This window comes from Littorina saxatilis, linkage group LG5 (assembly GCF_037325665.1).
Source record: "Littorina saxatilis isolate snail1 linkage group LG5, US_GU_Lsax_2.0, whole genome shotgun sequence".
Classification (NCBI taxonomy): Eukaryota; Metazoa; Mollusca; class Gastropoda; order Littorinimorpha; family Littorinidae; genus Littorina; species Littorina saxatilis.
In genome coordinates this window covers 22764290-22785129 of record NC_090249.1, presented here as the reverse complement: position 1 = coordinate 22785129, position 20840 = coordinate 22764290, and the positions used below count along the sequence as shown (strand labels likewise).

Genomic DNA, 20840 nt, shown 5'->3' with positions numbered 1-20840 from the left:
AAAAGTACGTACTACGTGGTAGTCAAGCGATAGTTTCCGATCACTAATGACATTGTGACAAACTTTTTAGTCATCAATCGTATTGTTCTCTGTGTCCCTAGTCTTCGCCATAGGTTAACCATCAGAGATTGAGGGTGTGAACTGTTCCAGTCATGAGTTTAAGGTGTGTGTGTGTGTCTTGTTATTGTTGTTGTTTTGGGCATGGTGATGGAATGTGTTTGTGTGTCGCTGTAGTTGTCTGCTTGGAGGTAGTAATGGTGTGCGATTTCTTTGTACAGGTATTCCAAAAGAAAGGACTTCCATGCAAATATTATGAGTGTACGAAAGCATGCGCATGTGTGCGTTCTCGGTCGAGTCACACGAATCTACAGACTACTGACAGTAATCAAATGGAATATAACAAGAAACATCAACGTTGTCACTTGTAACAATTAAAGCAGGTTCACACACACACACACACACATACGCTAACACACACACAGAGCACAGGAGTCTAAACAACAAGCCTGTCTTTCAGATCTCAGAACATTTATATTTGTAAAGATGTGAAATGACAAAAAAAGAGCAGCATAATTATGTTAAGTTTATCCTGAAAAGTTATGTGAATTTAAAGCAGAACTGAAATCAAATTAAACATTTTTTCAGCAACCACTCATCGAAAAAGCCATTATTTTATCATTTCCTACAAAAACGCTGTACGCACGTATCCTACATTTTGAGAGGAAAAAAAATCCTATACAACCATTTGCATGAGAACATTAATAGGACTTTAACGTTAAGCACACAGTAGAAATTTGTAGCTTTGCAGCATATCTTGAGCACACTTTCATTCTATTGAACTTTTCATTGGCAAGCTCTAAATAACAGTTGAAGTTGAAACCAGAAAAAGCAAAGTGAAGAACACACATGTCGATCATTGTATGCCTATATATTTAATTCTTCATTGTATGCCTATATATTTAATTCTTTCACACTATATAACATGGAGAAAACATCAGATTTGCAGACACAAAAACCTCTCATGGGTAGAGGAAAAGGTAAGAGTTCTGCTTCTCATGTAAACTAGAGATTCCAGGTACATTTACATCTTATTGATATAAAGCTGAAAGCTTCATAGATGTCTCTACTTCTGCATTGAAGCCGTACAGTGTAGTTCTGGCTTCAAAACATCCACAGAAAATCATTGCACAGAATCAATGACTTGGATGATGGATTAAAAAACCAAAACAAGAGAGAGAGAGAGAGAGAGAATAGGAAAAAGACAAGGCCAATAATCTATTCAACATGGGCAAATGAAACAAACATGATGAAAAACAATCCACATACAATTTTAAAGTATCCAACATTAAAAACAATCCATTATCAAAAGACGTTTGCTAGTGTTACAACAAAGTTATTTTGCAGTCAATGAGGGGAAAATCCAGTGAGCAAGGATGTTGTTTACATGAGATTTCGTACATGACAAAGGCTTCATCGTGTTGTCATGTTTGATAAAAACTGACACGCATGACACATAGTGACATAAAGGACACACTACAACACAGCCAGAGTAACACTGAGTCGAGTCTGTGGGGGAAAAGTAACCCCCTGCCCAACAGAATTAAGATTTGCAGCAAGTTTCACCTTTACAAACTTACTTGTGACATTACTTGGTTTTCATGACAAGACCAGCTAATCTTTTCAGATAAATAGGGAATCAGTTACTCAGGGCCTAGCATTGGAAAAAGTGAGTTCAGCTTACAAAGGCGGGGCCCCAGTGGGGTCCAGGGGCAAAGCCCCGGTTCGGGGGGCTTTGAAGATTTTTTGGAGATTTTTTACCTAAAATGACCCCCCCCCCCCCCCCCCCCAAAGAAGATTGAGCAACTAAACTATGCCTTCACCAACAAGCAAAACACAGACAGAAAACAAGAAAACTGACAATCTTGTGTTATTTGGCCTAAAAGTGCCATTCCCACTTCCAGGAATACCTGGATTCTTTGTCACTGAATGGCTGACCACGTTCAACAATGTCGCTTCGAGACATTATTTCAAGTCTAGAGCCACAAAACACCGGCACAAAGCGTGCTCGCGCAATGCCAGAGGAAGTGCGTGCTTAAGCAAACTGTCAAACCGATTGAGAACTGAACCGAACGGCGCAAAAAACGAAAGCTGGGACTGTTTGGGTTTACCGTTTGGGAATGTCAGGTTTTTGCATTTCGGCGTACACCAAATCGAGTTCCGCGTATTGGAGATGTTATTTCGGCGTAAAGTACGCCGAACGGCTTACAATGCTAGGCCCTGGTTACTTAACTGAAAACGAGGCGGAAATCTGTTCTTGTCTTTAGACTGAGATTAGTTAGATGTTTTGAAATTGTAAGCATTGACACATCACACGAAAAAATGCCTGCTCAATGTTCTTGGCTGCATGATCCGAATAAAAAGCAGCATAGCTGGGGAGAGTCTTTTTCCAAACGGTTTCAAACAGTATCTGTTAGAAGCCCAACAGATCTTGTGCAGTAACCGTAATCATGTTGGGCAGCAGAGGGTTGTGCACAAACAAAATTCAATTGCAAATGTGTGTTGCTAATTAAGTTACTTCTCTCAGGACTTGTACCACAAATACCGTGCAGCTAAATAGAACATGAGAACAAACCTGGGAAATAATGTAGGAACATTAACATTTAATTTTGTTTGTTTGTTTATTTGTTGCTTAACGTCCAGCCGACTACGCAGAGCCATATCAGGACGAGGAAGGAGGGGATGAAGGGGGCCACTTGTCAAGCGATTCCTGTTTACAAATGCACTAACCCATTACTTGTGTCCCAGCAGGCTTTAGTAAAACTAAATTAATACCTACTGGAAGATTACCAGTTTCCAGTATGTTAAAATAGGCTTAACCTATCTACTGCTGGACTTACATCAGAACACTAACAGATTAAACTATACATGAATCGCGAGACAAGCAGCAAGAGAAGAGATTTTTGGAAAAAATACAGGTGAATGAGCAAGAAGGCAGAAAAAGGAAAAGAATTCATGAAGAAAAAGAGAGCATGACAGGAAAGAGGAACCAAAAATCTACCTAACAGCAAACTAGAAAGCTCCTGCGGTTCCAAAAACAGGAGGGGCTTTTAATTTCATAACCGCAGTGCCCCACTGCGGGAACATTAACATTTAAAATATATGTCTGAGAACTCTCTGCATCATTCATACAACAGGCGCCTATGATGAAAAAAAAGGATGAGTCAACAACACACTTAGATCTTTTATAAACAAAATCCAGAGAGAACAAAGTGGCAATGTACATGTAATCTAATGTCCCTCATCTTATCCATGTGTACATATAACTATAACAGGCCAAGAGAATATGTTTTGAAATGACTCTAGCTTTCCAATAAATTGTCAAGCACATTATCCTTAAAAAGTGGGTAAATGCACACACGTAGTTTAAATACAGAAACAGGGCGGGGATGTAGCTCAGTCGGTAGCGCGCTGGATTTGTATCCAGTTGGCCGCTGTCAGCGTGAGTTCGTCCCCACGTTCGGCGAGAGATTTACTTCTCAGAGTCAACTTTGTGTGCAGACTCTCCTCGGTGTCCGAACACCCCCGTGTGTACACGCAAGCACAAGACCAAGTGCGCACGGAAAAGATCCTGTAATCCATGTCAGAGTTCGGTGGGTTATAGAAACACAAAAATACCCAGCATGCTTCCTCCGAAAACGGCGTATGGCTGCCTAAATGGCGGGGTAAAAAACGGTCATACACGTAAAATTCCACTCGTGCAAAAAACACGAGTGTACGTGGGAGTTTCAGCCCACGAACGCAGAAGAAGAAATACAGAAACGGAATAGAGAAAGTGTCAGTAGCATGTGTGTGTGTGCAAGTAAAGAGAGATGTTAGGCATTTTCAACTAGATTTGTCCTTAATCTCCTTCTTCGAGAAGCACATCTGTTCTCTGCGAAGCTTATCAATTCTTTGTCTTCTAAGTCCTGTCCGGGACGAAGAAAAGCCTAACGAGAGAACTAGATTTGGCATTCACAGAGAGTGTGGGCTGACCAAAACTGTGCTTAACATTACTCAGATCTATGACCTTGGTAATTCATTGTCTTCACTGTCCTGTCAGGTTTACTCATAGGCTTTCAAGATACATCTGAACTTGTCCCCCTTCTCTACATTCCCCTAACGCTCTGAGAAATTCTGGCAACAAGAAAAAAACAAAACCACCAGGACTTGAGCAGCTGTGGGTCAACTATAGCCTTGATCAGGAAACTGGACGTGGAACAATCTCTTATATATTATATATATATGTGTGGTCAGGGGAAACTTTATCACTGCCGTGCAAACACGTTTAAACACACCTGACAAATGCCAAAACGCACCCTTGCAAATGCCAAGTGTCATACTGAGAATGCTCATTAAGGAAACATCATGCAGTCCCACAATGAACTTGAACATTGATGCCGTTTATAAAACACACACACAATATTTATCATGCTTAAAAAAAAAGTAATAAAAAACCAAAAAAAACAATTATGACTCATATTTCAACTTCAAGCATCTAAACTGAAAGAGATTGAGGAAAGAAGCGGCCGGCACTAGCAGTCAAATAGAAAAGGGAAACAAAATGAAGATGTACAGTGGTACATGTGATGAAAGGACACCGTTGGGACCTGCCAAAAGTGTCCCTACATTGCAGGTGGCCTGTCATGACAGGTATATTTTGGTCCAGGTAATAGACAAAAGGACAAAAGAAAGTGTCTTTTCACAGTAGATGTCTTCTCCTAAGACTTAGAAGGGTCTCACATCGCAGGTACCACTGTATTCCCTTTACTTAATATCTTTCTTTCTTTCTTTATTTGGTGTTTAACGTGTTTTCAACCACGAAGGTTATATCGCGATGGGGAAAGGGGGGAGATGGGATAGAGCCACTTGTCAATTGTTTCTTGTTCACAAAAGCACTAATCAAAAATTTGCTCCAGGGGCTTGCAACGTAGTACAATGTATTACCTTACTGGGAGAATGCAAGTTTCCAGTATAAAAGACTTAACATTTCTTACATACTGCTTGACTAAAATCTTTAAAAAAAATGACTATATTCTATACAAGAAACACTTAACAAGGGTAAAAAGAGAAACAGAATCCGTTAGTCGCCTTTTACGACATGCTGGGGAGCATCGGGTAAATTCTTCCCTCTCCATAGGACCAATACTCAATGGAACACAACACTCAGGAGTGAAAACATCTATTTTCCAAGCCTAAGAGAATGACACCTCCGCCTCTTCCCATACTAACCCTTGGCTGAATTCTGAGGTAGAGTGCAACGCAAGAATACCGTAAGTACTGCTGAGAGTTCAAACTGAACAATGACATTACACAAATAGCAATCAAAGACTATGACAGCAATCATCGATTGGTAAGCCCTATTAGTATTACTTGCGACGATGACAACTAGGATCTTTGCAAAATAGTGTTAGATCTGCTAGACATAAAAGTTGAGTTCTATCATTCTAAAATCTCCACATACACATGTATACATAAATAAAAACAATAATCCATTAAAGCAAGAAAGAGTAATAGTGTTTTGTATTGTTCAGTTTACTGACAAGTACCACACTATTAACCATTGGGAATTATACTGCTACACAGCGCATGTAAATCTGACAAGTTGACAGTCTAACTTGTTCATAATCTTTCATAGTTTCAAACCACAAAAGCTCTGAAAATTGACCAGAAAAGCAATTCATAAAGCTTTAGAAATTATTCTCTTATTTACACTTGCAAATAAATTGAAACGAGCTACAGCTTCACACAATACATCAAAATCAAAAGGAGGCAGACACATCATAAAAAGTAATTTTGCTTTCATTAATATCAACAAATCATGGTAGTTAAAGCTAAGTGAAGAACCAAACACAACACAATGACAGAAACGATAAGCAAATTTCAAAATATTTTGACATTTACACTCCCCAGAACCCCCTTCCATCCCCTTGAAATGTGCCATGTTTCACACATAATAACAAGTATGAATTTAGGAAACCCTGTATTAGGAAACCAAAGTGTATTGCAACAAATGCTAACAGAAAGAGGTAGAAAAAAAGCAAGATTAACAAACAATACGTACTTTACTATTTTGAAGGAGATGGTGACTCAAGCGTTATTTATTAATTCAAAGTAGCTTTGCATTATGGTCAGTATTTTTTTTTCAAGTACATGTATGCCATATGGTATTTTATTACTTTAGACTGACAGTTTGCAGAAATCTCACTTAGCCTTTATTGGATCATGCTTTGCACTATACCATTCTTATAATAAGTCTTGTTCCTGTACTTTTTTGGTAGACATACAAACCAAACCATCTGAACAGGGAAAGTACATTTCTTCAGAAACCCCTTTGGACCATGCAGTCATCATTTGCACACTGTCACTGTAATTCAAATCATTTGCTTCTAATTTTAAGCCACTGACTGGTTCTCTTAAGTTGGCAGTGAACTTTGAAATCTAAAGGTGTCTGAATAATATCTGAAAAAAACCCCAACAACTCTGAAAATACATTATATATATATAAATATATATATATCAACGTTTTTGTGAGATTATGAGTCGTAAAGCAACGGTAAAGTTCACCCCCTTCCACGGAACACTGTGAAAACCCTTTTCTCATGACTTCAAATTAATGATTGCTTTTTGAACACAGAAGGAAAATGACTGCAATGGCTCAGAATTCAGTCATGGTTTTCTCATTAATACTCTGCTAGGACATTTTGCATGTCAAACAGCACAAACAACTTTTTGTTATTGTAAGAGTTCGAGCTCATTAGTCAGACAATGGGTACCCCCACAACAGCCATCCAAATGACAAACCATTTGATTTATATAAAAAAATTGAGATATATTTCACCTGTTCACACTGCAACAGCTCGTTAACTCACCGAACCACAGTGAAAAAGTTGAGTGGGAGGGGAGGGGGGACAGTATTGACGGTAACCGGTATACCGGTATTTTACCGGTTACAATGAGAAAATACCGGAATATAATTGGCTGCCGGTATAACCTACCGGTTGATTTTTAGAACTACCGTTTTTTTTCGCTGGTAAGACAACAAAACCAGTACTCTGAGTTGGACTCTTACTGGTTCCAATGACCAGCCTACTTTTTTTTCTGGATAGTTTTCATCATAAAAGCTTGTGTACCAGTTTGAAAATATATTAGCGCCATCACTGGGGGAGCGGCTTAGTTAAAGGGAAAATAAAATAGGCCTCTACACAGTGATAACAATAACAAAGGGAATGTAGAGCATTCAGTAAATAAACCCCTGCTGACTGCTACGAGTAGGACAAACTTCTGCTTTGACACCGAACGTGCTTACATGCACGTAAACCATCAAAGAAATATGTGCCAACAGCCAGAGCTCAGACGTTTAACATGCAGAACTAAAACTGGTCTTTCTTCCCTCCAGGACAAACACAGTGCAAAACCTTCACTAACACAGGAAACGCTCACACTCCCATCAATCACAGGTTTGCTTGAGAGAACATGGGGGGGTGGGATGGGGGGTGGGGGGAGATGGGACTATGACACAGAGATCAAGGGGAACCGGGGCTTCAAAGGTAATTGGAAATTGGAAGTTTCTGTGGTGTTTTCCCACATAATTTACCATACAAAATTTGTTTACAAACATGCTCTGATAGGTTTTTTCACTTTTTTTCTCTCAATGTTTGTGTTGGCAAAACAAAAGAAAACATCAGCATTATCAAGCAACCAACAAAGTACCTCAAGAAGCTAGTGTCATCAGGAAACAAATTTATTATTACATTTACAAACATGCTCTTGTACGTGTTATCCTGTCTATTTCGTGAAAAAATTTGTTTGTTTGTTTACTTAACGCCCAGCCGACCACGAAGGGCCATATCAGGGTGGTGCTGCTTTGTAACGTGCGCCACACACAAGACAGAAGTCGCAGCACAGGCTTCATGTCTCACCCAGTCACATTATTCTGACACCGGACCAACCAGTCCTAGCACTAACCCCATAATGCCAGACGCCAGGCGGAGCAGTTCGTGAAAAAAGAAATACATGCTGTTGGGTAAAACGATACAAAACAGTCTCTTGACAAATGTTCACATGAAAACTCAAACACAAAGTCAGATCTGACTGTTAATCAATGTGTAAGTGATTGCTGCTTCGTTGCCTTAAAAGCCAACCATGCGAGTGCGCAAAGAGGGGGGAGGGTTAACAAGGGATGAAAATAAAGGCCTAGAAGAAGGGAGTGTGGTGCAAGGGAATAACATTTCAATTCCAATGCTAATCAACAGCTAACATAGCTTAATGGACATAGAAGTGAACTCCGAAAACAGGGAAATATCAACAAGAAGAAAACACTTCAAAATTGATGAAACTGACATAATCCATGATGTTCAACAAACATCCAGCAAGAAATTTATAGTAAATCTCACACACACCGAGTGACTGATGATGAATCAAAGAGAGAGAGAGGACCCCCCCCCCCCCCCCCCTCCCCCTAAAAAAAATAAAAGAAGAGAAGAAAAAAAAAGTGCTCATTTTGAGCCCGAATAAGAATATTCAGACAGGGGCATAGCAATGTGCCCATTCATGCATACAATGGTAGGGAGTGACGGTTGGCCGGTCGCGTGTCCAACCGACCCTTTGGAATGTTTTGTAGTCTCATCCTAGATCATCCAAAGCTGTCCACAAAGCTGGGAGTGATTTGCCTACATTTTGTGATTTGGCTACATTTTGTCTGCCCTTTTAAAAAACAGGTTTTGGCTAAGTGTTATACTCTACAGTTTCTGCCCAACACTGTCAGTTAAAGAGCTGCACAAGTTATGCGCTAACAATTTCCATAGACAAGTCATTGTTCTTGTCATACACATGCAGATTCATCAAAAAGCTTTTTATCCATTGCCTCCATCCTGTTTTCATGAGGTCAATGGCTTACATGGTTGCAGTTCTGTATCTTTTTCAATTTTCACCCAGCTCAGGTATTTTTTTTTTTTTTAACATTAAAATTTAAAGAAACAATGGTCCACTTTTATCTACAACCAGTAGCTAAACTTAACATTACATCAGCCCTGAAAGTGGTAAGTATTTTACTTGCCATGGCAAGTAGAAATGTTCATCTATTCGCCAAATTCGTGTACAGTTGCTGAAAAAAATTGTTGGTTCGGCTAGTAAAGTTTGCTCTCTGGAGAGTAAATTTTCATAAAGCCTTTGGCTAGTGCACCATTTTTTCGACTTTCAGGGCTGTACATGTAATATCGTCCTTAGTTAAAAATACATTTGTTTGACCACATGTCTAAATTCAACCTTTTCATGTTTTTTTTTATGGAACAACATGCTAGAGGGATGCACACACCATGCAACATCACTGGCTGGCGTTTGGCTTCTTCCAGTTGCCCTGCCATGGTGGGGTGGGAGTAGTGAAGCCTTGACAGTCCAACTGTTGGCCATATCATTTGCAACCAATCACTAGAGGATATAATGGCGCAAGGGGGGAACTGGAGGGGGGGGGGGGGGGGGGGGAAGATCACAAACAGCACACGAGGGCAGCCCGGATTACACTGTAGATGAGAAAACTGGAGGCGCATGGAGGAGAGCGGTCCAGTCCTTCAAGATGGTAACGATGACATTGACAACACCCCAACCAAGGAGGCTAGAAACACCCATGCAGCTCTCGTTCTCGCATTCTCAACTTTGGCTAGACTGGGGGTCGCATTGGAGAAGCCGCACGATGGACGGGTCGTTCATTGCCCCCTCGATGAACTCCTCCAGCGACAGTTTTCCGTCCAGATTCTTGTCCATCTGTCGGAAAATCTTGTCTGTGCGTTTCTCTGGCGTCGACTCGTCCTCTGGCATCTTCATCACTGTGCCCACCATCTTGTAAATGGCCTGGAAAACAACAAAGCATAGGAATTAATTCTCTGAATTGCCAATGGCAAGATTTACAGCAATTTCAAGCCGTTATTTTGGCCTCAGGTTTGAGGAAGCAGCTATCACTCCAACTTCCCAGGAAATACGGAAGTGTTCTCTTCTCAAAGTTATTCTGGTCTAAATTGACAAATTGCCTCTCCTGTGGTTAAATCGGTTAAAAGGTAACACTAACAGTAACTCACTAAGAGTTGAACAATAACAGTGAAGGGAGAATCAGAGAAATCTCAGATCACCAAGAGAATGGACCAGAGAAACTTTGTCTCAAATACGGAAATTATACACTACATAACACAATACAGGAGAGGGCCAAGCAGCCTCTACAGCTCACATCAACACTGTTACAGAAGTACTGTTCATTTCCTAAGCCACAACGGGGTACGCCGGTCACTGACTGACCACATGTGATCATTCAGTCAAGAGTCCTGCAAGTGCAATCCACATCCACACCCCTAGATCCACACCCGCCACCACACTACACTGCCTCCGAAGCTCATCCCAAGTCCTCACACCTCCACTTCCAAGTTCTACACAACTAATGTAAAAAACGAGAGCATGCAAGCTCAATTTTACCATACATTTGTGAAACTGAAAGACAAAATATCACACTCAATAACCAAACAATGTTAACTCTAGCTTTTGTAGAATTAATAGAGACACTGAGACATGATTGAACAATGTATCATTGTATGTGGAATAACATTTGGTGTCAATTCAGTCAGAAATTCATTTACTAATTTTAAACTGTTAGTGTTAACATCGGCACTGGTTAGAAACCAGGTTAACTCTCTGTATCAGTACATGTTTATTTATCAGCAAAGGCAATCAGCAGCAAGTGAAGCAGGATGTATGAGAGCACAACGTCCCATGCACCACGCCTCACCCTCTGAGTCTGAAGCCTAAGAACACCTGTTAACATCTCTATTTCCTTGTACAAAAGGAGGGTCTGGGAAAAAAGGAGAGGTGTCTTACACTAGTTACAGCTCTTTACAAAGACTGAAAAGAGGGTTTATGAAAACGTGTAGTAAGACTACGAGTGCTTTTATACTTAATTGTACGATTTTTTCCCCCAGCAAATAGTGAGCATTTTTCCACAACGGCACAAGGACAAGCATGTTGCCTCCCTTGCTTTGGGGCACATTGGACAACTTTTTCTCATATTTGTTGGGAGAAGGATGAGGAAGGTAACTTGGGCTATTATTCAACACTAAACGCAAGCATTCCATGAAAATGATACTCACTGTGACTATTTCCAGCATCTCTTGCCGTGAAATGTAACCGTTGCCATCCAAGTCGTACATGCTGAAGGCCCATCTCAGCTTCTGGTCCAGCTTGCCTCGAGACGTCACGCTCAAGGCACAGATGAACTCACGGAAGTCTATAGATCCGTCGCCGTTTGTGTCAAACGTGCGAAACACATGTTCGGCGAATTTTGAAGCGTCACCATAAGGAAAAAAGTTGCCATAGATCTTTTTGAACTCATCGACGGAGAGGTTGCCGCTAGGGCAGTCTTTGAGGAAACCCTTGTACCATTCTTGCAGCTCTTCTTCAGAGAACTGCGTATTGTTGCGGAGGTCTTCCAACACCTCCGGCTTCAACTTGCTGTTCTGCTTTCCCATTCTGACCGCAACGACAGGCGTGCACACACACCTTCACACACCAACAGGCTTCAGGGGCCGTAAAGGCTCACTGGTCACAAGGCAGGGACAGCAGACGAAGAAGAGCACTTTGTGGGCATGTGGCGGCTTTACACGCTGACAATTGTCTGGCCAATGATGGTGGTAAGCACAGGTCAGATGCTTCAGGCAGCTGCCAGGAGATGAGCATCTGGCACCAGGGAAAACAAAGGCCCTGAATAGCTCCCCTGTGGCCTCAATTGTCTAGTCGGCCTGCAACAATAGCAAACATGAGCACTGTTAGTGTGGGAGTTAGTGTGGGACAATGGAATACAGTGGTGGACAATTACATTGTATGCTTCCACTGCCGCTAGTCTGTCACAAAGGGAAGCAGACCCCTGAGAATACAGAATTTATGCGACCATCATACACACATGCACACAGTTACTGAGTTAACGGGGATTGGGACAAAGGAAAACTGTATTTAACTGACAGTACGTGACAATCAAGCTAGGTACACAGGTAAGCACAAAACCCGAGTGACGATCTTTCTATAGCTGGATGATTCAGCTGTCGAACTGTTACGTGACCGTCCCCATTATCTCACCTGTAGAAATAATAGCATTGGCTGCAATTAAACTATCAATTAAGGCACAGCTGGAGTTAGTGATGCAATAATGTCCTTCATTAATGACACTGACGAACCTCAATATGCAATGTCTATTGTCATTTGGACAGATCAGCCTAACAAAAGGTCCTTACTTGAAGCCTTTATCTTTGTATGGCATTGGCAAACAAATAAAACTTTTAACTCAAAAAAAGTTCCAGTGCAGGATTATAGAAAAAGAAAGTCTCATTGACTCATACTAACGGGGTGCCCAGGACAGTAGCTAAAACTCCTTTTTGGCTCACGTAAGTGTAGCCTATGCGATCATAACTTTGTCTGTCTGTGCGTTTGTGCGTGTGTGTGTGTGTGTGTTTGTGCGTGCGTGCGTGTGTGTGTATGTCTGTGGTAGAAACTCTAACATTTGAAGACGTCACATTACATTGACGTCACATTATGACGTAAGAGGGTTAGACGTCACGCGAAGGAAGTACTGAAAGTCTCGGTCATTATTATTTTGAGCGCGCCGAGACTAGTTGGCAGTCGTGTCCTGTAAGTAGGCTACATGCAGACAGACAGATCTAGATCTAGTGTCTCGCTTTCTTGCACAGTTTCACCTATGCTCTTTCTGTGTGTGTGTGTGTGTGTGTGTGTGTGTGTGTGTGTGTGTGTGTGTGTGTGTGTGTGTGTGTGTGTGTGTGTGTATGTGTGACGGAGTGATTGAGTTTGTGTTACTGTTGTTTGTCGATTTCTTACGTGAGCCTTGATGGCTTCGCCTCTTGATGTTTGTGCACCTAACTTACCAGAGGAGCAACATTATATTCCGATGTTGTGCCTTTATCTCCTATTCAATGAATTTTAAATGTGAAGTTAATTCCTCTCCTATTCTTAATCAACTTCAGTGTGAAGTACTTTTATTGCTTCTTCAGCAAATACAAATAATTCTAAAACCACGTAGCAGTCAAAGGGAAAATTTTGAGACAGACTCAGAGCTCTATTCTTTCCCTAAACATACCATACATTTCTTTTAAAGGACACCCTCATTTTCTCATGAGCAGAGCGCCTGGAGTGAAGCCAAACCTGACCCCTCTTCACTATATCCCCCCCCCCCCAAATGTTCAAACCCATTTACATTATTATAAGTATATACCTGAACATCTGTAGTCTTACTCTTAGGGAGAGAGAGAGAGAGAGAGAGAGAGAGAGAGAGAGAGAGAGAGAGAGAGAGAGAGAGAGAGAGAGAGAGATCTATGTCTTCACAGTGTGTTCTCTAATGATAAATTAGTACAAGAAAAGGAGTAAAGCAACTCCATGAAAGTACACATGTACCACTGCTACAAGAAATGCACTGAAAACAAATTACTGCTGCAATTGGAAAACATGTTAAACTTCAAGCTCAGTTGCCCTTTGCAAATGAGCACAGCATATTTCTCCACATTATGACAGCAAGACATTGCAATTGATTAAGTAGCCAAGTCAGTGTAGTATCAAGCTCATGAAAGTGTCTGCTTCAATGCTTACAACTTACACCCAGGAGTAATCGCTGCCCAGGTTTGGCTAAGGGATTTAAATTTAAAATCTAAACACTGTCACCACTCTATGTGAGTGTGTCTGTGTTACCCCCCCCCCCAAACTGATGCACATGAAGTAGAACATGAGCTTATAGTTACACGTAGACTGCTTTATGCACAGTCCAGGAATTGTTCTTTGGAACAGAGACCCTTGCAATTGCATGCAGAAAACACACAATGTCACAAACACCAAATGTACAGTACACAAATGTACAGAGAAAGCAACCTGAATTAAGCAAAACTGGGTTGCTTTCTCTTAATTGATAAACCTTCTTTTAGTCAGTTAGAAAGCAATCCAAATTTCCCCAAACTTGTAGTTGTACTGTTGTAGGAAAATGTAAAAGGTTTTCAAGAGCTGTTTTGAAAAACCGGATCAAGTCTGGGGATGTCACCTGGAAAAATGTGTATACACAATTTCATGAAGATCTGTCTAGTAGTTTTCCGAGAATTGCTCTTAACAGTAACACACGCACTATGTTGGACAATCTAGCCACCAGACTTTCACAATCTTTCCCAAAACGCAACCCAGATCTCACAAGAAAATCCCACAAAGACAAAATGTATGCTGCAAGTACAACAGGTCATCTTGTTTTAATTTCTATGAAACCACACAACAGTAGAAATCTGCAGCCACCATGAGTGATGAAGCAAAACACTGTGTGGGAGCAGGGGTGTCTGCTGAACAAATTCTGCACTTAACTATGACACCATCAACCAGAATCCAACACAGTCCTCCGCCCAAAAGAACCACACCTAATTCGAGGCATCACGAACACATCTAAATACACTAGCAAGCCCTAGTGCGCTCAGTTCTGAGCATTCAGAACACACACAAACTACACTCTGCCTACATTAATCAATACCACAATTCAATTTTCATCATCGGCTGCCTGAGCTCTATGACTGAGGCCTCACCAGCGTTTAGCCTGCAGCTGCAGGGAAAGCTAAAGCTTCATACACTTTGGAGTTTCCGCAAACATTCGTGATCTGCTCTGAAACTGGGGGTATTGATGTTCCGCCCAGGATTTATGCACCGTCTAGGCGGCGTTAGAGGCAGAGCCGTAGCAGCTAAGAGATAAGTCACGAGACTGACAACTAGAACTCTCCAATTTTTTGTTTATGTAATTATTATTATTACATCCACTATGTGGGCTGTGATTCTCCTGTTTTCAAGATCTGAGCGCATAGAAACAAAGGGATGTGAGCGCTCTCAGTCTCAGTCTAACTGTATTCAACATGTGCAAAATGATTTTTAAGTGAGAGTTATACTTACAATGTATGTGGAATCAATCTCCTAGCACATGTATGTGAGTGAGACTGAGAGAATAACAAGCATTGAAATGTGCAAGCAATGAATATCATCCTCTCATGAAAGTCATCCTGGGTGTGCTGGTTCAGGCTAGATAAACAACCCAGTCATTCCAGGATGTCTCGAAAGTCATGAGATCAGATTAATCTGCAGTCATCTAATCAACACAAGCAGGATGCTACAATTTCAAAAATGAAATGAGTAACATCATTACATGACTGTATTGTATGTATATATATGACTTTTTCAAAATCAAAGAACGAAAGATGCAAGTTGGGAAAACCATGGACCCAACTCCAAGTGTTCACATAAAACACACATGGTCACACATCAATCCCTCAGTCCCCAAAAGCTATTTCATATCTTGAAGGAGAACCACTTAAAAGTCAAATTTCCTGTCTACAACCCTCATCTCAAGGATCAATACTCAAGCTATCTTTCAGCACACACCCTATAATATTTGGCAACAGTTCTCCAGAATGTAGGACTGGGAGCCACTCTGGAAGTAATCTGAATTCAAATTCTGAACTGTCAGTGTAAATCAAGTGCTACATGTACTCACTGTGTTAAAATCAGGATTACTTTTATATTTTATAAAGTTGCAGTGATGTTCTCAGGCCACAGTCTTCAATCACTGGTGTATAGACTAACTGAGGCATTGTTTTAAGTGTGACACCTGGCCGGTGACACTGTCTGCTTGTTAGTTTTGAGCCTCAGTACTTGTAAACTTTGTATAGGACTCAGGAGTGAGTAAAAGGACATCTTACTCTCAGCAAGAACATTTGTACCAATACAAATTTTCAATCCAGATCCATCTGACCTAATTATCCTCTGAAGCAGGGAATAACCCTGAAGCTGTAAACAGTAATGACATTGACAAAGCAATAGCTTTATTTGATACCAAAACCTGATGAACCAATCTCCTAGCACATGAGATTGAGAGTGATACTGAATATAGACATAACAGGCACCTTCGCTCTGGTGTTTGTCCCTTTGTGACTACACACCCTACGTACGAGGTATCTGGGAACACCTCCGCGCGGAGTGATTTTGCGGCGAGCGAAGAGAAAGAGGGCAGCAAGCACTATGTCTCTATACTGTACAGCTGATCTCTGACATATTAATGATTAAAAGTAAAACAAACTTATTCAAAGTCAAAACACTTTCGTTTTACACAGAAACATTTTTATTTTTTTTACATTGTATGATTTCATTTTCAATTTCATGGAGTTTAAAATAATAAAAAGGTGGAAGCTGCTAGGACAGTTACATTTACTGAATTTCAAAGAAAACCAAGAGCCTTACAAGGCCCTTAGGCTTAACAATGACTACCACTCAGGAATTAACAAGGTTCAAGGAGTTCCAATGAACATAGAAATGCCACCAACATTTCCTTATCAATATATTCTTGGACTAAAGTGTTGCATCTTGCAATACACTATGTGAAACCTACCAGTACCAGAAAATAGAACTATTACTATTAGAACTAGAAGAGCAGGACAACTTTTGTAATTAAAAAAAGTCAGTCATAATAATATTATGACTATGACTTTTTTTAATTACAAAAGTTAATATGCAATTGCAAGTTTGCATTAACCCTTTCGCTGCCAATCAAAACTTGCGTATGTGCATTCCTGACTGCCAGGGAATATTGGAGTTCGGGGTGTAATAATTCACAAAAAATTCTAGTTGAAACTGGCAGTAGGTAGGTAAGTAAAACCTATGTTATTTTTAAGGGAAATTGAACCAAGAATCTGTTTTTAGTGTCTAATCATGGAAATAATAATTAGTTTGGCTTATAATGATGTTTAAATATGAACTTTTGAAAAATCAGTCCGGCGCATCTTCCGGTGCCTGTGGATCAAACACAGGTGGCTGTTTTGCTCGCTCCAAGAAAGGATTATAATCACTATCATCTACCTGTTTCCAACGAATCGTCCGAAAGAAGATCTCCCCCTTCCCCTGTCAGTATCCATAATCATTTGCACCCCCTGTAGCGTCAGTCCGGCTTTGTTTTTCCCTACTAGCGCCCGGTCGACTTCCACCGTTCGCCATTTTGAAGAGTCGAGATTTCTCTCCCCTATCCTGTCGCCAAGGCCGAAAATAGCCTTTAGACGCAAAACCGCGTCACCATTTATGTTTATTCATGAGAATGAGGTATCCTACCAAGCCATTGGCTGCTATTTTTGTGTCAGCAGTGACATCGCACTTCTGGAAAATCCCGGAACGGTGAAGACGGGTAAACCCGTCTTAAGGCGCTGCGGCTGCACAAGCGCAGGACGGGTATACCCGTCCTAAGGCAGGCAAGTGGTTAATGACCACAGAACAACAAGAATAACTATTAACATTATTAACAGAGTGTAGGCGTGACTTTACTGAGTGAAAGCTTGATGTTATCAGCAAATTATTTGCGAAATTCCTGTAATGCATCATTGCATGCATACCACACTACCAGTTTACCACAACATGGTAAAAGCATCTCTAATTAAAACATGCCAAAAGTACTGTCTCTAAAAGTAGCAGTACCTCTTGCTACATTAGTAATGATTTCCCTTTAATTAAAAGTTTTCAGTTTAACATTAACAATAACAATTAATATCCTTGTCAAGAGTCGTGCTTGAAAATGAAAACAGGGTTTTAGTTTTACACACAATACAAACACCCTTCCATTTGAACGCTCACCAAACGGGAATATCCTAGGTGCCCTACGTAAAGAGCGAGCAATTTTTAAAGAATTAATTTTGCGCCGATTGCTCAGAGACAATCGGACCGTCGTGCGTTTTGGCGCTAGACCTAACTTTTAAAATCTAAATAATAAATTGACAGCTTGTTACACAAACACAGGGGTGGGAGCAAAAAATCTTAGCTATACTGAAATTTGTTGTTGTTGCTGCAAACTAAACACCAGGCTGAGCCCACTGCTGACGTTTTGCGAAGCCATTTTCTAAATGGGCGATTTAAATCGTCCACCAAGTTCATCCAGTCGTTCCTCCACTTGTTTTTATGTAAGCTCTGGTCGATCTTTCGTGTCTTCGACTCATCGGTAATTAGCTCTATCCTAATAAGTAAACCGAGCTCGCGATGTCTAGGTTTCATTCGAGACAAAAATGGCGGACGGCATGTCATTTCCGAAAGTATCTTCAGTTTTATGGATCGGAAATTGCGCGAACCGAAACACGGAAACTGATATAGACGCGATTAGAATTCAGTTTTTTTTCTCACTTTTTTGTTGTTGTTGAAATTTTTGCTATACGGAGTTCCGTAATTATACGGAACTGCTCCCACCCCTGCTAACATTCTTAAATCATAAAAGAATTCTTTTTTCATCAAGACAAGATCAGTACAATTCGAGGTTTTGAAAGTTTGAAAAAAGAAAAGCCCGGAAGCAGGGTCACGCAAGGTCGTGGTTCTCGTAGCAGACGACGGTTTATACTTATAGGCATCGCCAGTTCCTCTGAACAGTCAAAAGCTATCGCTAGAGTTCTTGTGAACCACAGCCGTTTTTTTCGTGCATAGTCAGACAGAGGTACATAATAACGTGCTATTGCAGATAAGCTCACATTGAGTCGCATTCAAATTACTAACTTACATTGTGAAAAAGGGCATTGTGAAAAAGGGAAACTGGATCACACGGGTTCACGATGGCTCAGGGGTAAACCACGCAAAAATAAATTCTTTGAAAATTGCTCGTTCTTTACATAGGGCACCTAGGATGTTCCCGTTTGGTGAGCGTTCAAATGAAAGGGTGTTTGTACTGTGTGTAAAAGCCGGATAGTATCTGTGATGGTTTACGGGAGGGTTACTGTGCCTTTAAGATTATTCCGCCCACACTCTACAAGTGCACAACCAAACCATTCCATATTAAAACTTGATAAATGTCACCTGAACACCATCCCCCTGTTCTTTGCGCAAGATTTATAAACACTATGAAAAAAAGGGTCGACAGACAAACTTTTGACATTTGTTCAGCTACTCAATGTTTCACCTCAACAAACTCCTCTGACTGGTGTTCCAGTCAAAATCCCACTAACTTGGTGATCAGTCGTAAGCTTAACTGAATTTAGCAGATTTAAATGTGTGACGCAGTGACTGAGATTGAGAATGGGGCCTGAGTGTTGGTAGGACTAGGAGTACAGAGCTAAAACAGAAAGCTAAGGAGTCAGATTAAACTGGAAGTAACTTACGGAGTAAATATAGAGACAACTGTTTGGACACAAACTGCCATGGTTACCCACACAGTTGATAAGGCAACATGACACTAGATACTAGTTTCCTTGGATTCTGACAGTGACACTTGCAGTGACAATACGAATCACAGCTGCCTAAGCACTGTGGACGCCATCTTTGAAAGACAAAAAATATGTCGGCCTCAGTAGTGTGCAGCACTTAGAAGAGGCAATACGACTTAATGCTTGCAGTCAGTACGGTGACTATTAAAACGTAACAACATTTAAAAGGCGCAGAATACAAGACAGACTGCCGATCAAAGGAGAAATTCTGCGTCCTTGTTTGGACAGGAAATCGACCGGGCTCGAGTGGAGGAAAAAACGTCAACTCGGTTCTCTGCTTGCTGCGTTGCAGTAAAACGCCTCAGTTTTAAAACATTCGAATAGCTGGTTAATTTCATCGTATACTTACAATTCTTTGGCACATAAATCGAAGTAGCCACTTGACAACGACAGCACTCTACACAAAATCAGAAAATGTCAACAGCATTCGTCCTCACGCACAGCTTATCGCCATGTTGTTTACAAATGGCGCACGCGCGGTCCAAGAAAAATGGCGATGTGTCGTCTGCTGGGCTATGGTACACTGCAAGTGAACCGATTTCGGTCAAAAGCACTGCGCGGATGTAGCGATCTGATATTGAAATAATACCGAAACAATCGCCTCGACACATATAATTCTCTGAAAGGAATTCAATGCTGTGATGGTTAGAACGAAGTGTAACGGTGTATTATCGTCTTTCGCCTGTGAGCCGTCTGCACTGGCAAAGGGGACACAACTTGACAATCACACAGCCAGCCCAGATTTATAAATCAGAGTTAATTAAGCTTAGCACGGACAGTTAATTCAGAGATACTGTCGCAAAGACGAAATACAAATATCCGAGCTTTTTTTTACGCGTTAAGCTGGCTCAACTTTTGACTTAGAACCGGTGTGACAGACCGTACAGACTTTGTCAGCAGTTTGTGTCAGCTGTTTCGAGTCCCTGATAAATGACTAGTCATTTTTGTTGTTTTAGTAATGGTAGACGTCATACGCCGAGTAGGCTACTGGCTTGGTACGCTTTGCAGCTCGAGCAAGATTAATTTGTTTGGAGCCTCTTCCTAGTATTAGCATAATGAGGTACACTTTAGTACGAAGGATTTATTGATGAACACGCTTTCCAAGATTCTATCCGCTATAAGATTCACTTGACTCCGGCACACGCAGGCCGCTGACTGACAAACGGCACACCAGTGCGTACAATATGGGCTGAGAAGTTCAGTCACGTTGACTGCTTGATACGAGAACGTAAGGGCTAGCTTACCGTCGTCACTGATTGAGTGAACATCAGTATCGTGGAAGATCCGGCAAACGACAATGATGACGGAAAAGAACAACACTAGCTATAAGACGTCACACTGTCAAAACTTGATCTATCTGCAGTTCCGCCGGCCGTAACCCACAAACAACTGAACGGCGTCTTTTCCCCCCCGCGGTGACGACACTCACATGATGATATTGCTCCGGCTGTGCCGTCACGGTGTGTTTGGAGGTTCTGGTGGGGAGGAGGGGGGGGGGGGGGGCTGGCGGTACGCCAGAGTATATGT

General features: G+C 41.1%; 1 protein-coding gene across 2 annotated transcripts in view; it reads right to left on the bottom strand.

The window, feature by feature from the left end:
- Positions 1–8999: 8999 nt before the first annotated feature.
- The window catches only part of LOC138966581 (neurocalcin), a 63939-nt gene continuing 52098 nt past the window's right edge, over positions 9000–20840 (bottom strand). Inside the window, exons 1-3 of one of the 2 annotated variants that reach the window (XM_070338864.1) lie at positions 19663–20091; positions 11166–11813; positions 9000–9885 (exon numbers count right to left, since the gene is read on the bottom strand). In XM_070338864.1, the coding sequence (XP_070194965.1) occupies positions 9685–9885; positions 11166–11543 (579 nt within the window). In that variant the 5' untranslated portion in view covers positions 11544–11813; positions 19663–20091 and the 3' untranslated portion in view covers positions 9000–9684. Of the gene's footprint in view, positions 9886–11165; positions 11814–19662; positions 20092–20840 lie in introns of those variants that run through there. The other variant, XM_070338865.1, reaches the window with a different exon arrangement.